Below are 17021 nucleotides of genomic sequence, written 5' to 3'. Positions count from 1 at the left end.
AGGGTTGCCATCCTACGGCCTACCACCTGCCTTTAAAGTCTGACTCGACAGTGACAGCGTTGCTCTTCACCTGTGGGCACTTCAGTCCGCAGTGGCAGTGCAGGGTAGGCAGCTTTCCGACCCTTACAGAGGAAGGCTGCACCCTTACTCTATGCTGGAACCTCGTCGGCTGACCACTGAGTGTACAGCACCACCATCCTAGGCAATGACAACCTCTGCTCTGACCACTTCTCGCCCATCAGACTAGGACCAGAGAAATAACTATTCGTGGTTGTGAGAAGTCACAGAAGCCTTGGCCGGGCACGATGACAGTGACAAGAGAGGGGCTATGTGAGCAAGGGTTACCAGAGGAAATGAGGGGATGAATCCCATGACTGCTGGGCCACCTTGCCTTTAATTCCTCAATTCTCCCCATTTCCAATCAGCACAGTGCTCCCTCCCCAACCCTTAAATAAAAACACTGTTTGCCCATAGTTTCAAAAGTCCCATATTAACTGCACCTGTTTGCAGCAGCACAGTGAAGAGAGGGGAAATGCTGGGGGTGTGTAACCAGTTTCTAACGGTTGTAACATTGTGTTGGATTCTAATCTCTTTAAGCTGCATTTTAACAGGAAAATGAGGTCATTCTGATGAGAAAAAAAGCTACTATTAAGTTTTCCTAAAGTTAGGGTTAGAGATACAGCTCAGAGGTAGAGCACCTGCCCAGAATGCTCAAAGCCCTGGCTTAAGTCCCAGCACACAGAAAAAATATTAAAAAGTAAAAGAAATGTAATAAATTAAATCAAAATAATCTCAAAACAAATCAGCAGTCACAGGACTTTCCCACAGTGCACCACGCTGAAGGAATCAATATGTCCCTTTAGTCATTCTAAGTTACAAGTGACTGAAATCTTGTGTGTGTGTGTTTTGATTTTTATTCATTTAATTTTATGCATGAGTGTTCTGCATGTATGCTGTAGGCCAGGAGAGGGCACCAGATCTCATTACAGATGGTTGTGAGTCACCATGTGGTTGCTGGGAACTGTCCTCAGGCCCTCTGGAGGAGCAGCCAGTGTTCTTAATCGCTGAGCCATCTCTCCAGCCCATATGTGTTTGTTTTTTGAGACAAAGTCTCTCTATAATATAGCTCTGCCTGTCTTGGAACTCACTATGGAGACTAGGCTGGCTTTGAACTCACAGAGCTCCAACTGCCTTCCAAAGGCTGGGATTAAAGGTGTATGATACCACACCCAGCCTGAATTCATAAAGAAATGCTCCTCAGTCAAGAAGAGGAAAAGACATCACTAAGGAAGCCGGGTGGGTGGTGGTGGCGCACGCCTTTAATCCAAGCACTTGGGAGGCAGAGACAGGCAGATCTCTATGAGTTTGAGGCCAGCGAGTTCCAGGACAGGCTCCAAAGCTACACTGAAAAACCCTGTCTTGAAAAAAATAAAAATAGAAAACACACTCAACCCTTTACCAATGAATGAAGATGGGGCAGATTGATTGTTTGCCTTGTTAAAGAAAAGGAAAAAAAAAGACATATAGCTATCTGCCTACAAAACACATTCAAAAGAATTAATACCATTAGATTTGGACCTCATTTCCTTACTGATAAAATCTCATAACTGTGAATTAGGAAGTAGACAAAAACGCCACTCTGCTGTCCTACCCGCTGGCAGCATGTAGGAGGAGCAGGGGCTGTTCAGCTATGACATGGATCAGCTTTGGAATCTGCTGCTCACAGGACAAGTGCCTTGCCCTCTATGTGGCCTCCTTCCTCTTCAGCAAAGGTGGGGTAAAGCTCCGGGCTACTGTAAAGCCTAAGAAGGCCCACTCTGGGGCTCTTTCTCAGATCCAGAAGCCACCATTTTCTTTAGTACACCCATGCATGCATATGCACTACCTTCCACTGTAAATGCTCCTTTTTCTGTGTGCCTAAGTTGCTATTGTCAGCACTCTGCCCCCAAGGGCACTGATGGAGAGACTCTCTCTAGGTCTCCCACAGCCACCCCTAAAGTAAATGTAATCATGCTCATGATTCTGACTCCAAGCAACAGTGCCTCCTCTTAGCTGGTTTCCAATGGACAGTCAGGATGTGCCATTCTTTAAGGAACACACACAGAGGCTCACACGGCAATGTATTTTACCTGCCAGAAGTTCCCAACGAGGCGTCATAAAAACTAATCCCATGCTTTCGAGAACAACAGAGATCTATCAGGAAGTTATGAACGAGGTCCCTCACCATGGCTTTCCCCGCCTCTTCAGCAGACACCTAGAAGGTTTAACAAACTATCAATTCCAAAGTCCTAGCTACAGAATAAAAACATGGCAGTGTCACCAGATGACAACTAAGAACTATTTTAAAACAAATGCTTGAGGTCAGTTTAAAATGCAAGCAAGTAACCAAGGTTGCACGGGTCACCATGAGACAATACTCTTAAGAGGGCTCAGCTTAAACTTGTATCTTAAAGTTAAAAATGAAGTCCCCTAAGCCTACTAGGCAGGCACCACAGGGCCACCCAGAATGTCACTCAGCAGGAGATAACTATTTTCTCATTAAAAACAAAAGAAGGTTTATGCTCATTGCTCCAAGACTAGAATAAATACCTCGTAAATTGTGTCACATCTTGCAAAGAATTAACACTAATTTACCTATCTAGCCAAAAGTCAAAGGGAACAGATCAGACTGGAGTTCTTTAAAGGCCTGCAGTAGTTGGGATGCTTCCTCCTCCTGACTGTGAGGGTCACACAAAGACAAAGATAAGCAAATCCAGATTACTTCAATGCTTTCTGGGTTTTCAGGGACGACATCTGTGATCCCATTCCAGTTGTAGAGAGCGGCGATGTGGTTCAGAAGCTGCCCAGTAAAGAAGCGCACCTTCTGGGTCTTCGTGATGTTTTTATTGTGAATTACCTGGAAGGAGAACAAAGAGAAAGGAAAAGAAAGTCAATAACTTTTACAATACTGTTCATTGTTTTCTATTATTATAAAAGTATGCATACCAAGGGAAAAAGAAAGAAAGAAAGAAAGAAAGAAAGAAAGAAAGAACAGAAAGAGAAAAATTTGCCAACATCTCCAAATATCTTAGACTACCACTTACCATTTTGGTGTTTCCTTTTAGCCCCGCCCACCTACACCCGCGATGCCTGTGTGTGCTAACTGATTATCTCTTTTGCCTGAGGTCATGTTTATTTATGGTTTGGGTGTCTCCTTTATTTACATGGTTTATCTTTTCCCACATCATTCAAAATTGCCTTGTTTTGGAGGGTTTACCATGGCTCCCTGTGGCGGTTGTACCAGTGGTCCCACACTCGGCTATCCCCACAAAGCCATGACCAGCATCCCGCTAAACAATTTTCACCACATCTCTGTCTAGGGAGCAGGCACTGCTTCTTACAAAGAGGACCCCATTCAGGACCTCTGGCCCACCCAGAGTTACCCCAAATCCCTGCCACTGTGGTCCAGGAACAAGTATTCCAAATGTATCCTTGGGTGGTACTGATGCAAAAACCAACTGTAGGTTCCAGTGTAAGCAGGTTTCTCAAGCCCCACTCTGGGAGATGTACTGTAGGATGTCCCATAGTGACAATCAAAACTACCAACAGACATCTCCAAATGGTCTCCCCTAGGGGGAGAAGGAGTCAAACACCCTTAGCTGAGAAACACTATGGCAAATACCACCTAATAATGTATTGTCTGTGCTTAGTAGCCTTGGCTTCTGACTTTTCATTTTGGAGGGTCAGTTTTTCACTGACCACTGAAAATATTTCTATATAAAAGTCCTGATCCTTTCACCACATTTTAAAATGTCTCTTAAGACACCTGAAAAAGGCAGACTTGCATCACAACTCCAGTGAGCTCGGGCAGACGTGTAAAGAAAGCATCATTTACATTTACAGGTCAAAGCACTGCAGCTGAGGTACCATGAACTGCAGACTGGCAGCTTTGCTGTTATGGTAACAAATGGGACCGGCTCCAGGACTAACTCCCCACCAAGACCAAGTTTAAGCCTAATAAGCTGCTGTCTCAACTCTGAAACACCGGGGGGGGGGGGGGGGGGGGGGCACAGGCCTCTAGGCCTTCCCAAAGACAACCAAGATGGACACATACCTTTGTTTTCAGTGTAGACAACAACATGTTGACGGTAGAAATCTTATCCTCCTTTATGCCTGAGCTAAAAATACAGGGGATAAATTCTGAAAACAAAAGTTGCAAAGAATTAAACACAGGGGTGCTTTGAAATGAGGAGCAAACAATCTGGTTCCAGTTCTGTACTATTTACACAAGTTTTCAAGAGCAAACCTGCTCCATGGCGCAGGGTAAAATGACCGCAGGACTTGCAGGATGCTTGGTACAGCCCAGCCACATTTAATGTTTTTTTACATGAAGCAAAAGCAACTTGGTCCTATCTGGGAGAGGACCCCGTGACATAGTCCTTGAGAACCCCTCTCCCACTTAAGCAAGCTCAGGGATGCTTAAGACGGCCATCATTTTTGAGGCTGCTGGGGTGGGAAGAAGTCTGTTCACCTTTCACTTTGACGAGCCCTTTTCCTCTATCGAGAACACAATAGAAACGTAGAGGTGACACGGGTGTCACCTGATCCACACCCACCTAAAACAACACACAATTTCTACAACAGAAAATGCAGCTTTTTTTTGTTTGTTTGTTTTGTTTTGTTTTAAGCCAAACCAACGTTTCAAGTTAACCATGACCCTCTAACTCAACCTCAACACTGTGATAGCCTAGTTGACTGCTGGTTTCTGCTGGGTACATAGTCTCTGTCCAGTGTTCATGAAATGCTATTCTACACTCAGCCACCTGTCACTCAAACACTGACATCTGTGTGTATTTTCTACCTGACAACTAGTACTCAATTTGCTCGCCTCCTCCCTTGCTAATGGACAGTCAGGAGACCAACCCGTAACCAATCCTTTACTCACATCCTTAATTATCTCCTTGGACAACTGACTAGACACAGAATTGCTGCATCAAACATCTTTAAAGCCTCAATGCACAAGGCCCACTGCCCTGCATAAGCTGTCTGTTGGCAGTGTATATGGGCACGTGCTTATCCTTTAGAGAGAGGCCAGGCAGATGAGATGATCCACAGGGGAGCCCTAAGAGCCACAGCCTAACCCTGAGCTAGTTCCCGGGAAGAGCAGGGGAACTGAGGCTCTACGATGGTCAGTTCGTACTGTCACCCTGACTAGATTTCAAATTGCCATGGAAACGAATCTTGTGCACATCTAGGAAGGAGCTTCCAGAAGCTTAATTCAAGAGGGAAGGCCGCCCTGTTTGTCGACAATATGGGCTGGGTTTCCTGACTAAATAGAAAGGAGAAAGTGAGCTGAGCACCAGCATTCATCTCTCTCTGCTTCCTGACCATGGGTTTAATGTCACCAGCTGCCTCATGCTCCTGCCACCAAAGACTATTCCCCCCAAAACACAAGCCAGAACAAACCCCTCCGTCCTTCAGCTGTGTCTGTTGGGTACTCCACCACAGCAACAAGGAAAGTCACTAATGCAGACCCTAGGCAAATTAGTAGCTCTCCTCTCATAATGCTCTGCCACATGACAGCAGAGCCACCACACAGCCCAGGCTAACCGCAGACAGTCCCGCCTCCACTCCTACCCTCACCTGCTGCGTGAAGCTCAGACCCCTGTCCTGGGGAGACAGAAGGACTGGGTCACCAAACACTTAGGCTGTAGCACACTGAGGACTCTTCCAAGGTCTCAGCCCAGTGTTCTGCCAGGACATGAGGGTCGGTCTAGAACTCTGACTGAGCAACCGCCATGTGCTACCCCAGGGCAGTCACCATCCTTCTGAAATGCTTAGTAAGACACTAATGTTCCGAACAAGCTCTAAAAAGGTTGCACAAAGGAAGCAGTCATCAGAAGCTGGTCAAACTGGAGTTCCCTGGTGCCTTGATATTCTGATAGCATGGAGTGCAGTCATTGAAGAAATTAAATTTGTCTATCTATGTTACTTATGATGATGCAGGGAATCAACTCCTTGTACATGCTAAGGAAGTGCTATACCACTGAGCTATATCCCAACCCCTTATACTTCATTTTAAAAATGCAATTACTGGGAGTGGAGAGATGGCTCAGTGGTTAAGAACACAAGCTGCTCCTCCAGAGGACCCAGGTTTGATTCCCAGCACCCACATTAGCAGATGAAAACTGTTTCTAACTCCAGATCTGTCATCTGCAGGCAGCACATGCACGTGGTGTGTACATACACACAGAGAAAACACCTATACACATAAAAACAGATAAATACAAGACGTTAAAGCTGCAGGTACTAAGGAAGTCAGGCAATCAGGCTATGGTTCTGTGCGTCCTCTCCTCACCTGTCTCAGGCTACGCCCAGCACTCTGACAGCCTCAAAGGCCACCAACCAGTGGTATCAACACACAACTGCTCAAAGCCTTGCCCCCAAACATGACCTCTGAGCATTGCAGTGCAGATCGCAGCTACCAAGACTGCAGATTCTTTTGGCAGAAACCATTTGCAGTAGGCCTTTCTGAACTCCAGACTTTCAGAGCACGGAGAGGGACTCCCACCTTTTAGCTCCAGCACTTGCCCGATGGTGTTGTCATCACCCGCAATTAGGAAGGCGAGGGCGAACTGGATGTAGGCCAGCCGGACGTCATGCACTCCCTGGAGGACAAAAGAGACTCATGTCACATGCAGTCACTAGAGACAGGAACACAGAGGCACGTTCACCTTCCAGATTAGTATCGCCAGCCTCGTGGTCTCGGATTCCTCATTCTTTATGAAAAGTTAACTTTCTTTGCATTTCCCCAACCCCTATAGTCTTCTCTGCCTTTCCCTCTTTTTGGAGTCCTATTTTCTATATAAAAGTATGACTGAAAACAGTTGTGCCCCTTCCCTGACTTATGACATAAACTTCTTTAGTTCACTCTAGGATAGGGCAAAAGATCCTTAGGCCTGCTGGGATCCATTCCCTCTTGCTTGCTAATGAAAACAATCTATTGTGTTTTCGAAAAGCCAGAGATAATGGAGACATGGTGCTGCTTTTGATGAAAAGCCAGCGTGGTGATATCTGGTTTTTATTAAATATTGTAAATAAGTTACTAAATCACAGTAAAGACTAAAGCACAGATGCTTCATGTTATAAACCCATGGACGGCCCAGGATACAGCCCACAGGCATCGGCATGACCCAGGGAGGCAGGACACAAAGACCAAGACAGTGAGGACGGAACAGCTGCATAAGGCTCCCAGGAAGTCAGTGACCAGGCTGAGGGCAACACCGACACACAGCAGACAGGAGGTATTGACCTTCTATATCCTTGAGGGCCCTAAGGCTGCAGGCTTTCCTGAGCGTGGCAGACTGGACCTGCATTTTGTCTCTATTGTTCTGTTTACTTGTAGGATGTGATCAGCTTTCCCCACAGTGTTGTTAAGATACATTCATGTCTCAGCACAAGAAGAGAAGGCACAGGTTTCCACAGCTGCTCCAGCACTGGAACGTGTACCAAGAGCCTCCACCACTTAAACTGAAAACTGTTTCAGTCCCAAATTATTCCAAGGTGCCTTAATGCATTGCCAGGAGATATTAAGACAAGGAGTCAGCATCCCTGCCTTCCAGATCCTCCTGGCCAACTTAGCAGCAACAGAAAAAGTGGTAGCAGTCATTGTGATGGTGGTGAGGACAATGACAATGTATACTGAGGTGTTCCATGCATGCCAGGTACTGTGGCAAACACTGAGTGCTCAACACCAGCCAAGGGGGAGCATGGACACTGTGCAAATGAGTTAGGAAAGCATCAGCATCTGCATCAACATCAGCAGCAGCATCCACTGAAGCACCAAGAGTCAGGGCCCTGGGATCCCAGTTTATTGTCATTGAGATTTTTCTGAACTGTGGATATAAGCAGAGTTGGACTAGATCTTCCTGTGGTTCCTCTAACAAAGAATTTCTAAATGAAAAGAATCTGCTTACCACCTGTACAGAAACTAGCCTGACAAATCTCAGAGACAAGGATGTCTACCTCCCCAGGCTGGCCACTGTCAATCCTTCACCAACCTCCACCAATCCTCCAGAGGCATCCCTTCCCCACGGAAAGACAGCCCATGCCTACTCCTCGTTCCCACCCCATGACCTCACAGGGCTGTCACCCCAGAAAGGAATAAAATTCTCTACTCTTGCTCTGAAACACTTTCTAAAATAGACTGAAACACTGGCAAAGCCGCTCTCTGGCACAGGCTTTACCAATGCTCTCACCGGCTGGGTGAACAGGGCCCTGATCTGTTTCTGCAGGAACACTGAAACACACCTTACAAACCAGAATGACTCTCCATCTCCAACCACAGATAAAGAAGGGGAAAGTCGGGTGTTTAAGGAGTTTAAAGATGTTCAACAAATCTACCAGCCAAATACGACAAACAAATGGATCTTGTTTAGATCCAGTTGGAACCAAGAAGTATAAAAAGTTTTTTAAGCTAGGAAGACCCAAAGACTAAACTGGGTGTTCACGGTAAGAAATTATTAATGGTGGCAGTGCCATAATGGCACTGTGGCTTTGTTTTCAAACAGACCTTTTTCTGCTAAGAGTGCATGCTGAAATATTTATACTGAGATATGATTCACGTCTGGAATTTGCTATAAAAGTCAACTGACAAGGTGGGGTGCTAAGTGGGTAAAGGCACTGGCACCAGCTAAGGCTGGGACACAGGCTTCCTTGTGCTGCTCTATTTTTAAAGCCCCTTGACGTCCGGAGTCACTGACCACATATACAGAGCCCCTATGGTAGCCTATGCAGATCACACAACACAGCACAAGAACTTTCAATGTGACAGGTTCCATTTTACAGGTCCTAGAGGTAAAATAGCCCACCCTGAGAGCCGGAGGTGGACCAGCTGCTGCAGCGGAGTTTGGGAGGGAAGCCTGAGCTGGGCTTTTCCCTGTCATCCAGGCTGTCTGGGTGGCCCCTGTCTACTTTACTTAGACAGCTTGGATAACTAAATGGGGGTTGGGGGTGAGGATAGATTATCTGATAGATAATCACTGCTAGGCTTACTGCCAGATAAGACCAAAGAACTTCAACATTTGCCTTACTGTGTAAACAGCAAACACTCTTTTCATTATAAATGCATTTCATGTCCAAAGCCCTTGCCCACTGATGGGAATCTGTTGACATGCTAATAAAGCACAGGGTCTAAGAGACACTAAGACCTGGACTTTTCTTCCCTCAGAGACTGCCTGACATGTAATGTCATAAAACCCTCAATACCAGGCTAGTCTCCTAGAGCTATAAAAACAATGTGGCATTATTATTAACCCTTCGGTTTACCTTCTAACAATTAAGAAATGTAATCCCCAGGCATACTGGGACAACTAGCTAGCATACCATTACACAGGAAATACAGAGCAACATAGTTCTCCACCTCAACAAATGGGGTGGTATGTGTTCACTGTGCTCTTCTCGGGAGGAAGGGAGCACTTGGGCCTTGACCGTGCACACCACTGGGCACCATTAGGAGCCAATCTGGCAAGCAGGAACAGGCGCTACCAAGACCTGCAGCTGGCCCCTGTGCTGGGAACTTAATTTGATCTTGGTTGGGTTTCCTTCCCCAGAGCTCTGTCAAACCCAAGCAAAGCCTCCCGCAGTGCTCCTGAAAGCCGAACATTCCTGCTCTCGTTCTCACTGGCACATCCAGCCTCTACCCATTACTAGAGTACCACAGAGCCCAGGGGTCCTCTGGGCTGAATTCTAAAGGATTTCTCTAGAGTGGACAGAAGACAAGAGGCCTGGGAGCTGGATAAACTCAGCTAGGGCAGAGCAAGGCTCTTCGAGTCACTCAGAAGAGAGAGTGCTTACAAACTGTTCTCTCAGCCCAGAGCCCTAAGCCACCTAGCCCACCTCGACTCCTTAGGAAGACCTGCATCTTCCCGGATGTCCCAACTGTTCAGGCTCTGTTGAGGCCTCTCTTTGAAACTGGGTGGGGAAAGGCTGTTGCCCCACTCAGAGGCATGGTCTTTAGCAGATGTAGAGACCAAGGGAAGGGAATTGTGGACAAGCATGACATTGGGAGATTCTCACCTTTGAATCTCTCTTGGTCACCAGGGTATACAAGGCTTTTTTATTCAAATCAAAACAGCTGCACACATCCCTGGCGGCTTCAGGACCCTGGGTCACCATGGCAGCCATCAGATCCAGGCAGGCTCGAGCCAACCTGCACAGGGACAGGAAACCAAGTGTGAGGAAGAGAGACAAGCACTATCAGGAAGCCCAGTGCACACCTGGCTTAGGAATTGCTACCCAAAACCAGGAAAAAGGAGGAAACACAAATGTTCTTTTCATTCATAGTTTTTAAGCACAACAAAACTTTAAAAGGAATTTAAAAGCCAAGGAAAGATTCTAAAACAAAAATGAGAAAAAATTGTCATTATTATTTGAGACAGAGTTTCACTATGTATGTAGCTTTGACTGAAGGGGAACTCACTATGTAGAGACTAGGCTGGTCTTGAACTCACAGAGATCTGCTTGCCTCTGCTTCTTACGTGCTGGGATTAAGGTATAAGCCATTATGCCCAGTGCTAAGGATAAAAATTGTATTTCTCAAGTAATCATCAGTGACTGAGCAGACACATCTCAGTCACTGAGTTTTGAGGACACAAAGGACCACTTCAAAGAGGTATCTCCAAAAGTGCCCTCTTGGCAGCCTTCTGCTCTGAGCTTGCCAGAAGTGGTGGCTCCATACAAGGTGATGCTCTAGACACTGGATCCTCCACATACATACTTATGGGAAGAGGACAGTGCACAGATGTGGACCACTGTGTCAGCTGCACAGGTACTTGTCTACAGGCAGACACTAAAGTGGGACATGGAGACAGAAAAGACCTAAGGTGGTCAGTGAAGACCACACAGACCTCTCCTCTGCAAAGTGCTGCGGAAGACAGAGCCCATGACCGCCTGAGAGAAGAACCATCTAGGCAGCACAGACGTGTCTGGGCCCCAGGGCAGAGAAGGAAGCTACAGGGCGGCTAGAGCAGAAAGGACACTTGATGTGACAAGACAGCAACGGTCCCTGTTGGTCACTGGTGAAGCGGGGGCTGGAAAGACACGGTCCCCAAAGCCTCAGTAACAGCATATATAAAGGCTGGTGTCTGGCCACCCAGGCAGGCACCCACCTGTAACCAGAGGCATAGAGGGATTCACACAGGAGCTTCATATGGTTGTTCAGCAGCTTCTTCACGATGTTGGTGCCCACCACATGGAAATGCGCAAGATCACTGGCTGTCCTCAATAGTATGGCCTCAAAAACCTGAAATATCAGCAGCACCTGCGAAGGCATAATTTGAACACTATTGACCATTTCATTCTTGTCTTACCAAGTTACAAAGTTAGGCCTTCCCCAGATCCTGAGCCGAAACAACAGGGAAGTGGACCAGAGTTGAACAGCCTCAGCCGCCACCTAGAAACAGACAAGAGGCTGCTTACAACTTCACAAGCACAACACGAAAGAAAAGGACAAAACTCTATCGAGACTGAAACTCACCGCTCTGAGAACATTCGGTTCTCTAGACTGACAACAACTGAGATCAACAAGCTCAAAAATAGTTCCAGTTTTCAACCTCTGTGAAACCAATCAATTCCACACGTGTTCTGAGTGTAGCAGGGCTTATTACTAAAGCAAAGCAAGTGTACTCTAAGAACCTGTAATCCTAGCTAGGGCTGGAGAGATGGCTCAGCAGTTGAGTGCACTGGCTGCTCTTGCAGAGGATCTGGGTTCAGTTTCCAGCACCTAAATGACATCTCACACTCATCTGCACTCTAGTTCCAAAAGATCAAATGCCCTCTTCTGGCCCCTGTGGCACTAAGCATGCATGTGGTGCACATACATACATACACACACATGCATACACACATACATACACACACCCACATATAGATACACACATACATACACACACCCACATATAGATACACACATACATAGATACATACATACACACATACATATACACACACATACACACACATACATACATACATGCATACACACACCCACATATAGATACACACATACATACATACATACATACACACACACAGGCAAAGCACTCATAGGTGAAAAATAAATGAATAAATATTTTTTAACAAACTGTAACCTTGACTTATGACATTCCTTATAAACTATTAAAAAAAAGCTGCTCTTTCACATTAAAATGATATCAAAGGCCACAGAGGCAAAGCACTGGGACTAGAGCTCACTTCCTAAAGCAAGCTGCTGTCACACTGCCAAGCTCAGTGCCACACACACCGGCCTCTGCATCACACAGGTAAGAAGCACCTACTTCACTCTCAGGCCGCTTCTCTCCACTCAGGAGCTGGAAAATCTCCGCACACTCCATGGAAATCTTGATGTAGCCCTCAACGACATCACACGTGGCTTCCTGTGGTAGCTCCTTGGCAGCAGAGACAAAGGCTTCCAAAGCTGAAGAAAGAGATAAGAGGCCAATGGGACATCTCCTCAGAAACCCTCACAGCCCCTACACTTTCCTTGTCCTGGGATCCCCACACCTAACGGACCTGAAGAGGCAGAGAACCCACTGAACTGAAGGGTCAGCTTAAGGCTGCAACTCCTACAAGATTATCTGAGGATAGGGCTCCTAAGAGACAAGGATGACTGGGGTCATCAGGCTGATGCTAATGCTAAGGAGGAGGCACCAGAGAGATCCTCCTTGAAGAGGTGAGGTCATATGAGGACACGGAGAGAGGCCATTCTGTGCAATCCAGAAAGAGCTTCATGCACACGATCCTGAGTTCTTTCTACCCAGAAATGCAAACACATAAATGTTGTTCAGCATCTGGCATGCAGTCTTTGGTTATGGTAGCCCCTTGCAGATGAACCCAGGTGGACATCCTAAAAACACTCAAATGAGGGCAACATAGGAATGAAGCCGGTGGTGAGCAAACGCAGGCTGCAACCACAGCTCCAGCCCTAGAAGAGGACTTGGGTCTGCAGGTGAGGGTTATAAGCTGCATAGAGACAACCACATCTTTCTTCTTGAACAGCAGGTCTATGTGGCTGATCCAAGTCATTCTGTAACATCCAGTCAGATGTGAGGAGAAAGGAGCAAGGCCTTATACCACAAGCATACCAAGTGAGAACACAGCAGGCAAAAACCGAAATTTGACCCAAACACCTGGGCCCACATCCTAGAGTGGCAACCTTTAGCTTCACGGTGGGCAAGTCACTGAACCCCGAGTTTTGGGTCCCTCGTCTATGAAATGAGCAGGGATAAGGGCATACCTAACAGGGCTTATAAAGTATAATGGGGATAATTCTGGTTCACATACAGTACAAAGTGAACCCTTCGAAGCCAGCAGCACTGAGGTGACGTCTGCTCGCAAGGCCTGCTCCAATCTCACCTTATGATGAGTGCAGCGTTTTCCCCGACAGCAATCCTCCCAGCTCAAACCTTTCCAAGTGCTCTGTCTAAGCAGTGCTGCTGCCCTAGGCACCTGCAGCAGACCAGTGAGGCAATAAGCAAGGGCCATGACATCCTCACGGAGGTGTCCTGTATCCTGGCGGCTCTACCCGCAGGTCCTAGAGCCACTCACTCACAATGCCGACTCCTCTTCCAGACAGCTGGAGTCCAAGAGCTGCCACTGCAGGAGAACAGTTCTAACACCTACATAAAGAAACCCTTGCTCACACCCATCCTTCCACTCACTGTACACTGAGCACTTACCATACCAGACCTGGGATGAGCTGGTAAGCCAACCGCAAATGGCCTCCACCAAGGTGGTATACTGGGACTGCATGAGGCCAATATTCATTCCATGGGTAGCTACAACGGCCCTACCAGTCCCTTAAGCAGACATGTATTACAGAGTGAGTGCTATGAAGACAAGCAGGGGCAAGGCTGCCGAGAGCTTATAACTGCAGAGTGTGATTCTGACCGTGGGCTAGGAAGGCGTCTGCAAAGTAAGGTGGCACCTGCTGATGATGAAAGAGTGAGCTGGGGGAACAAAGTGAGGGTAGGCACAGCGGGACTGGGGTTGGGTGAGTAGGGAGGACAGCCTGAGATGAAGACAAGCAGGCAGGCTAGATGGAATAGTAGCAATGGCTTTGGTTATTAACCTAGTGCAGTAGGATCGCACCAAAAGACGCCACGAAGGAGTGACAGAGCAACAGCTTTCAAAGAGCACCTCATGCTGCATGTGGAATGGGAGCTACGGAAAGAGCCCAAGCCTGGGCAGCTCTGGCCACAAGCACAACAGAGACTAATGACCACGGAGGACGCTCTAGAGATACCCAGGAGGACCACCAAGTGAAAGGATGGACTGGGCACAAGGAGGGATCTGGGAGGAACATTTAACCTTTAGCACACTTGTATTCACAGTGCGGCCTTCTCCGTCACCAGGGAAGGGCCAGCATCACAGCATGGCCTTCTCCGTCACCAGGGAAGGGCCAGTATCACAGCATGGCCTTCTCCGTCACCAGGGAAGGGCCAGTATCACAGCACGGCCTTCTCTGTCACCAGAGAGGGGCCAGTATCACAGCATGGCCTTCTCCGTCACCAGGGAAGGGCCAGTATCACAGCACGGCCTTCTCCGTCACCAGGGAAGGGCCAGTATCACAGCATGGCCTTCTCTGTCACCAGAGAGGGGCGGTATCACAGCATGGCCTTCTCTGTCACCAGAGAGGGGCCAGTATCACAGCATGGCCTTCTCTGTCACCAGGGAAGGGCCAACATCACAGCATGGCCTTCTCCATCACCAGGGAAGGGCCGGCATCCTTAAGAGAACCAGACGTAAGCAGACCCTTTCTTGCTCTAGATCCTGACTCACTGATCATCACTTTAGCCCTAACCCTGGTCCACTGAGCACCCTCTGAAATGGGACCCCAAAGCTCCCCTCCACTGCACAAAAGAGCATAAAGAAAACACCCCTGACACCCACCCACCAATCCTATCCTTGGTAGCATTTCTATCACAGGAAGTCAACAAGTACCAACAGGAAGGGAGAGGGAGAAATCTGAAACTAGATTCAAACAAAAACCTACAAATTCCCACATTTACCTAGATGTCAACGTTGCCACGTCTTCCAATTACTTCACTCCACCTACCGCCTGTCAAGCTAGCTGTCCCTCTGACTCCTGCTCAGATGGCATGCTGCTCTCTAGCCGGTCCTTGAGATGTAGACATATGCTTTTGAGTAACCAAGCTTGCTCTTTGCTCCTTCCAGAAAGGCTCCTGTCCCTACACCATTCTACAACCTGGGGCAGGCCTTCTATCTCACAGATGAAGGTCCCGGGCACCTTGGACACAACGCACGGCTGTCTACTCTGGAAGACTTGTGTTTGTGTGACTATATTGACATCTGCTTTATCCACAATAGCAAGACCCGGATCAAGGTTTTATTCACCCATTTGATCTCTACCTCACAAATAACAGCTGGATCAAGGTTTTATTCACCCATTTGATCTCTACCTCACAAATAATAACAAATAACAAATGACCGATGCAAAGGTGGAATGCTGGATTCTGTGCTGAAAATAGCATCTTCTCCCAAGCAAACTACCAAGGGTGGGCACCAAAAGTTTAGAAATAAAAACTAAGAAAAAAATTAGCTGAGAATCCTTTTTGAAACAGTCTCTCTGGATAGTGTTTCCTGAGTCCCTAGGCTGTCAGTCAGCCCACTGCAGTTCAGAACACAGACAGCTTACTGTTCTTCAGGATGTCAGCAGCAGCTCCCTGCCGGATGTCACTTGTACCAAGTTCCAATTCTGTTCCTGACCTACTAGCACTCCTAATGGAGGAAGTCAGGTGTACCTGGTTCGGAACTTCTTAGGCAGATCAGGCTAGCCTCGGACTCACAGAGAATCGGGTGCCTCTGCCTCCCTCTCCGAAGTGCTGAATTAAAGGCCTGCGCCATCAAGCCCTGTGACATTATTTACCTGAGAGAAAGACTTCATTAGCTTATTTTACCACAGCATTGACGTCTGAACAGCACAACATGCTTCACTCTGGTGTCCCTCATAACCAACGTGACACGATTATAAGAAGTTGTGAAGTGTGGTCACACTCTTCACCAAGTGAGAGCAAGTTACAGAATCCGGTCCATCTCAGTCACGGGTCCGACCCTAGTCACTTGACAAGGAGCTGGAGGTCCTTGTGGGACTTGTCACACGTGACCCCCGCCGCTCTCCGGGCTGGCAGGGGGTTAGAGGTGCCTAAGGGGACCCGCTCCTGACAGCCCAGGGAGAGCAAGCTGACCGGCTCAACTGCTCCGGGCTGACGCTCGCCTGTGAACGGCATCCCTTCCTCTGCTTTCCTGATCATCCCGGTCGACAGGCTTGGGAAGCTGCCTGGGGTATGGCATAGCACGGACGCGTGGTCATCGGAACCCCCGTGTCCCCCGAACCGTGAGAGGACTGTGGCTGGCTGTCCCCACGCCGGCCTCACTCACCAGGCCCTGGGCCCTGCACGTCCCTCAGCTGGGTCTTGAACTGCACGCCAGTGAACTCCACACGGGCTCGCTTGCCTCTGCCCGCGGGGGACGCCTTCCTCTTGGGGACCCCCATGGCCCAAACCGCCAGCCCTGGACACCAGCACGCTCGCAAAACCCACGCGACAGGAAGCGCTGTCAGCAAGGAAGGGGCGGGACTGGAGGAAAAACCGGAGCCTGAGTGGGAAAGCCGGTGGAAGGGGCGGTCTTAGGGTGGCGAAAGGCGGAAAGGGCGGAGCCGGCTGGAGGGGGCGTGTAGGTAAATATACCTGCAGGGCGGAGCCTGTTGGGGCAGAGTCTCGGAGCGAGGCGGGGCTTAGTGCTGGGGGCGTGGCCTGGAGGGCAGGGGTTCACCTGTGGCTCTCACCCTCTTGTCCCCACAAACCGCGCAGTCTGGGCGGATCAAAGTGGTCCTTCTGTCCAGGCAGTGCTGTTGGGGCCCCTGAGCAGGGAGAACTCCCAGACCCTTGCCGAACGCCACCTCCCTGACGCCCAGAAAGAGCTCAATTTTTTATCTCTGGGCTCCTTGATGGTGTCCCCTGAAC

The 17021-nt window shown here is 48.2% G+C and overlaps 1 protein-coding gene across 1 annotated transcript in view; it reads right to left on the bottom strand.

Annotated features, from left to right (window-relative positions):
- Positions 1-16593, bottom strand: part of Urb1 (URB1 ribosome biogenesis homolog) — a 63074-nt gene extending 46481 nt beyond the window's left edge. The window contains exons 1-8 of the mRNA XM_041673393.1: positions 16438-16593; positions 12315-12454; positions 11148-11299; positions 10057-10189; positions 6551-6647; positions 4094-4179; positions 2762-2896; positions 2130-2254 (exon numbers count right to left, since the gene is read on the bottom strand). Of these exons, the coding sequence (XP_041529327.1) occupies positions 2130-2254; positions 2762-2896; positions 4094-4179; positions 6551-6647; positions 10057-10189; positions 11148-11299; positions 12315-12454; positions 16438-16552 (983 nt within the window). The 5' untranslated portion in view covers positions 16553-16593. The remainder of the gene's footprint in view (positions 1-2129; positions 2255-2761; positions 2897-4093; positions 4180-6550; positions 6648-10056; positions 10190-11147; positions 11300-12314; positions 12455-16437) is intronic.
- Between the last annotated feature and the right edge of the window lie 428 nt (positions 16594-17021).

Source organism: Microtus oregoni, unplaced genomic scaffold (genome assembly GCF_018167655.1).
Source record: "Microtus oregoni isolate MIOR12 unplaced genomic scaffold, Mior012 000023F_ref0000262, whole genome shotgun sequence".
NCBI classification, from domain to species: domain Eukaryota; kingdom Metazoa; phylum Chordata; class Mammalia; order Rodentia; family Cricetidae; genus Microtus; species Microtus oregoni.
The sequence above is the reverse complement of the archived record's forward strand: the minus strand, read 5'-3'. Positions and strand labels throughout refer to the sequence as shown.